Source organism: Echinops telfairi, unplaced genomic scaffold, assembly GCF_000313985.2.
Source record: "Echinops telfairi isolate 266 unplaced genomic scaffold, ASM31398v2 ScPeMD7_7459;HRSCAF=8497, whole genome shotgun sequence".
Taxonomy (NCBI): Eukaryota; Metazoa; Chordata; class Mammalia; order Afrosoricida; family Tenrecidae; genus Echinops; species Echinops telfairi.
Window position 1 is genome coordinate 4,052,389 of NW_022111359.1, and position 5,612 is coordinate 4,058,000.

General features: G+C 62.5%; 1 protein-coding gene across 1 annotated transcript in view; it reads left to right on the plus strand.

Annotated features, from left to right (window-relative positions):
• Nucleotides 1-5,612, plus strand: part of NFIC (nuclear factor I C) — a 65,123-nt gene that overhangs the window by 35,004 nt on the left and 24,507 nt on the right. The window contains exons 3-6 of the mRNA XM_004714387.2: nucleotides 745-816; nucleotides 3,283-3,357; nucleotides 4,187-4,310; nucleotides 5,055-5,179. Coding sequence (XP_004714444.1) covers nucleotides 745-816; nucleotides 3,283-3,357; nucleotides 4,187-4,310; nucleotides 5,055-5,179 — 396 coding nt within the window. The remainder of the gene's footprint in view (nucleotides 1-744; nucleotides 817-3,282; nucleotides 3,358-4,186; nucleotides 4,311-5,054; nucleotides 5,180-5,612) is intronic.

Below are 5,612 nucleotides of genomic sequence, written 5' to 3' on the forward strand. Positions count from 1 at the left end.
CCAGAGCTGATAATGCTGAGCTCAGCGTCTGCCTCACTGGGTCTCCGGCCAGCCAAGGAGCCGGGTTATTTTTAGATAAGATGGCAGGGCGGGTGCTGGGGCGGACAAGGAGGGAGCCCCAGGCCTGGTGTGCTGGTGGTCAGGGACTCAGCTGCAGAGGGTCACCGGCCATGGGCCATCCCTAGGTGGAGAGCTGGGGTCTGCATGGACAGATGCCAAAGTGAGGGGCCCATGCATGCCAGAACTCACCCTTGTGGCCTGTCCTTCTCTGGAATGGGTGGTCACTCTGACTGCATAGGCGGGGCACGTGGAGGGCCACACAGTGCGGGTGAGGGACCCTACCCCCCTGGCCCTGCTATCGGGTATCTGGGAGGCTGCTCTTGTGGGTTCACAGATGGGGGACGCCCACTCCCCAAAAGTCCTGCACATGTCCACGTGTGGGTGGGCATGCACACATGCTGGGGGTCCCAGCCCATCTCCAGGACCATGGCTGCAGCCACGAGGCCGGCCCCTGCTCCCCCTTGGGCTAGCTCTTGCTGTCAGCAATACGAGGAACCCTGGTTGCACGCCAATTAAGCACTCTTCTGCTAGCTCCAGGTGGGCGGGTGGAACCCACGAGGTTGGGGGTGGGCTGCTGCTCAGAAGGACTTCATCAGCTCTGGCTGGGAGGCCTCCCAGGACACGTGGGCGTGGGCTGACCCCTCCAGCAGTCACTGACCACGCCCCCTCCCCCTTCTCTTGCAGAGGCTGAGCAGAGTGGCAGCCCCCGAGGGGGCATGGGCTCCGACCAGGAGGACAGCAAGCCCATCACGCTGGGTGAGTCGGGCGGGCGTGGCTCCAGTGGGAGGTTAGAGGGGAGTATACCCCACCCCGAGTGTCTACTTGGCAAACAAGTGGCAGTGCCAGGCTCTGGCAGGGCCACCTGCTAAAATCCCCCTCCTACCCGGTCTCGCTGTCTGGGCAATGGGGTCGCCGCTGCCTTTGCTCCTGTCTTACAGGTGGGTGAACTGAGACTCGGGGAAGGTGGAGCTGGGGTTTGAGCTAATGGCGTGTGTGTGTGTGTGGGGGGGGTGTCATTATCTCAGGTGCTCACCCCACGAGGGAGTGTTTAATGGGAGAGAAACCATCAGTGAGGCGGTGGTGTTAGGAGCTAACAGTGGCCTTGCCTGTGCAGCCCCCGTGGGTCCGGGTGAGAGATGGAGAGCTTTGCACCCTCACCTAGGTCTGTTTCCCGCCTGCAGCAGCCAGGGGGCACCCGTGAGCCCCCGAGGCAGGGCCCCATCCAGTCTCTGCCCACCACCCTCCAGGGCTCCCCACCTCCCTCTGGTCTAGATCCAGTCCTCCCGGAGGCCCTCAGGGCCCCTGCCCTCCTCTCTCCCCCTCCATCCAGCCACAGGGCACCTGGCTGTTCCTCCACCTTGCCAGGCCTGGCCCTGCCCCAGGACCTTTGCACAAGCGGTGCCCTCTGCCCAGACAGCCACCTGCTGGACCTCTTCCCAGGTCTCAGTTCAGATGCTCCCGGCTCCGAGGCATCCTCCAGGAGCCCGGCCCCTCCTCCACAGCCCTCGGTGTGGCTTCCCGCAGAGGAAGCCAGCGATTCCCAGGGGGTGGGGAGTAGGGCGCTCTGTCTGTGCGGGTCTCCGGAGGGTTTGCAGGGAACGCTTCGCTTCGAGGAGGAGGAGAGAGTAGGAGGGAGGAAAGGAAAAGTGGGGGAGGTCATCCCGTGTGGAAGGAAGGCGGGATGGTTCCGGAAGGTCCATGGGCCTCGGTCCCTGGCTCCCGCTGACTCGTTCGTCTATCCGGCTGTCTGTGACCTGAGCCCTTGACCTCCCATGATCTCCCAGGCGCCGCCCTCCACGCCAGATGTTCGGGATGGGGTGGGCAGGGAGGGGGACGCGCGGCCCGTGGGGAGTGTGGGCGGCCGCGGAGGAAGCCGGGTCCTCTCTGCCTGCCAGGGAGTCCCCCAGAGCCGAGCACAAACAGGAAACCCCGGCGGGGGAGGCGCGGGGCTGCTGACCCCAGCTGGCCAGCTGGGGCGGCAGGAAACGGCCGCGGCCGTTTCCCCTGGACGCTGGGGCCACCGCCCTGTCCTCCCAGGCCTGCGGTGGCCCTGTGCCTTCCCTGCTCGGCCCAGCCCGGGGCGGCGCGCAGCCATTGCCCGACAGGCGTGCGGGGGAGACGGGGTGCCATGGGCGCTGGGAGGTGGCTCCCCGTGGCCAGCGCTGCCCCCTGGGGCCCGGGAGAGGAACTGCTCCCACCACACCCGCAAGCTCCGCTGAGCCAATCCCACTTCGGGTCTGACCACACACACACACTCTCACACACCACGTCCCCACTTCTGGGGGGCTCCAAACACCAATCTTCGGGTTGGCGCTCAGGGCAAACCGTCCTTTCTGCCCAGGGACCCTTCTCCACCTTCCTCTGAAACCCTGCAGGGCAGGGTAGGGCTGCCCATGGGTTTCCCAGATGGTAACTATTTCCAGGAGAAAGCCTCCGCTTTCACCTTCTGGGGGGCTGGTGGGCTCGAACTACTGACCTTGCAGCTTGGTTAGCTGCCCAACGCATGACCATTGGGCCACCAGGGCTCTCTCTTAGGGGGAGACATGCATGTCACTGGCTCTCTCTCCAAGAGGGTTTCCCTCCCCCATGCTTCCAGCCCCCACCACTCCCATCTGCTTCTCTGTCCCCCTCCCTGGACAGGCCTGCTCCCAGGGCCAGTACAGGTCCAGCTGTCCGCTGACCCCGCCCGGAGGAGGGTAACCTTTACTGGACACTGGGCAGCACTGTCCACTGCCGCTGCAGGCAGCTCTGCTCGGTGCTTCAGTGGCATGGGGGCTGGGAGGGAGGGGCGACCCTGCCCCTCCCGAGAAAGGAAGCCTGGCTTTATTGGAGGCTCCAGTCCCTCCCTCATCCGCCCTTCTTTCTCTCACCTGCCCCCATCCCTGTAACGCAGTTTAGGGTCCCCCAACCCAAGATTGGGACAAAGTGAGGTTCAGACCCGAAGGCCAAGTTCACACACGGAGTAGGGCAGAATCTCGATTCGAACCTGGGTCCAGGTGCCTCTGGCTTCCCGCAGCCTGCCACAACGAGCTACCCCACCCCCAGCACGGGACCCCTGGAGAAGGGAGTCTGGGCCTGGCTACAGTGAAAAAGACCCCGGGAGACCTTCCCTCCTACGCAGGGGTGGGTGCAGGGCCGAGCTGGTTCCGTCCAGGGGGCATCTGGGACGCGAGAATGGAGGCAGCCAGGTCCCCCATGCTGACCCCGCTCTCCCTGTTCCAGACACAACCGACTTCCAGGAGAGCTTCGTCACCTCCGGTGTGTTCAGTGTCACGGAGCTCATCCAGGTGTCCCGCAGTGAGTGTCCTGCCCGCTTGGAGCCAGACATGGGGGTGGGTGGGCGCTGGGAAAGACACAAGGATGGGGGAGGGGAGCTTTGGGAGGGTCATGGAGAGAAGGGATACAGGGAAAGGAGGGGCTCCAAGAAGGGTGGGCCTTAGAGGAGAGGGGCTTAGCGGGGAGGGGCTCTAAGGGGTGGGGCTCGGGGGAGGAGAGGCTCTGAGGCAGAGAAGCTAGATCAGGGTGAGAGAAGGGGCCCAGAGATAGGGAAGAAGGTGTAGAAAAAGGTCTTAGAAAGTGGAAGGGGTTGGGGTAGCGGAGGGTCTGGAGAGGAAGAGGGGCTCAGAGAAGACCCAGGGGCCCATCAGCCCCACCCTACTGCCCTTCTCCAGCCCCCACCATCACCAAGCTGAAGTCCCTGTAAAAGGACGGCTTTGGGACTCTTCCCTGAGCTCAGCCCCAGTGGCAGGCCACCTCCCGGGGAAAACAATCTCCATGCTGGTTGGTGGAGGGTGACAGATCACCACCGGCCCAGCACCACTCCTCACCAAGGCCATCCCGTCCTTCTGCCTGCTGTCCCCTTCCACATACAACCTGTTTCAAGCCCCACTCTGGGCAATGTCCAGCCTTAACCCTGAGCAGCAGCTCAAGGCGGCCACTCTGGCTATTCCTCTGCCTCTCTGTGCACCCTTGGCCTCGCCTTGGTTTTCGGATCAACAGACTAAGACTGGTTTGGGAAAGGGCTCCCATCTGCTTGCTTGCCTGCCTGCCGGTTGGCCCCAAACATTCCCCTCCACTTCCAGTGGCTTCCTCCCTCCCTCCCTCACCTCTCTGCCCCTCTCCACAGCACCCGTGGTGACTGGAACAGGACCCAACTTCTCCCTGGGGGAGCTGCAGGGCCACCTGGCATACGACCTGAACCCAGCCAGCACTGGCATGAGAAGGACGTTACCCAGCACTTCATCCAGTGGGTACGTCCCCACTTGGCAGCTCTTCAGAACACCCTCCTGGCCGGCTCATTTGCCCTTCTGCCTGGAATGAACCAGCCCCCTGGCAAACCCCTCTTCACCCTTCAAAACCTAACCCACTGCCATTCCGGCTCCTAGTGACCCAGGGTAGAACTGCCTCCCCACCCCCCCTAGAGCGTCCGAGTCTGGAAAGGTTGGCAAGGAACAGATGGGCTACACTTTCTCCTGTGGAGCAGCCGGGTGGGATCGAACTACTGGTCTTCTGGTTGGCTCGCGGCCAAGCGCCTCACCACTGCGCCACCAGGACCTCAAGTCCTGGCCCGGCCATGGGGACCCAGCGTTTGCAGAGGGGGCTTTTGCTGAGTTATGCTGTGCGGCTGTGACCCGGAAGTAGTGTCTAACGCACATTCCCCGGTTTAAAAGGTCATCACGAACAGGCAACCCAAAGGATTACAGTAGGTCAAGAGATTAGCCAGCGGGCCGGCTGAGGCTTAGTGTCCACCCTACTAGTTTGCAGTCTGGCCTCAATTAAGCTCCTCCCAACCTCAGGCCCTAATTGACCCCAGGCGAGCAACTGGTGAGTTGCAACAGGTGTTATACTGAAAACCGACCCAGGCTGGAGCTCCCTGGAGCTCTCGCGATACTACCCATCCCCCGAGACCGGAAGTTAGTCGGCCTCTTCCCCTCCCCCTCCGCTCCTGCGTGTCTCTTTGATAAACTGGTCCTTGTCTTCCCCTCGCCCCTTAGGAGCAAGCGGCACAAATCGGGCTCGATGGAGGAAGACGTTGACACGAGCCCCGGCGGCGATTACTACACGTCGCCCAGTTCTCCCACGAGTAGCAGCCGCAACTGGACAGAGGACATGGAAGGAGGTAGGGCGGGTGGCGGGGGCGGAGACGGCCTTCCGGTCGGGGTTACCGCGGCGGGGACTACCTGTCCCGACAGGCACTGCGCGAACGCTCGGGGGTGGAATGTCGCCCAGAAGCCGCGGAGCCTCCTGGGGATTGTAGTCGCTCGGTTTGCGCGCTGCGGGAAGTGAGCTCCCGGCGTGCGTTCCAAGAGCTCTTGGGTTCCGCTCAGTCTGGGGAAGGCCGAGACTCTTCCTTGCCTGAGTCTTCTGCCTTGCGTATTAAACTCCTAAAGGGGTTTGTATTAGTTTGGGTACTTTGAAGAAACAAATCCACAGCAACTCATGTATAAGAGAGTTTTATGTAAAGAAAATATGCATCACGAAAACATCCCAACCCAATGCTGCCCAAGCCCACAAGTCCAACATTAACCCATTAACCCAACCCCAGTCCACAA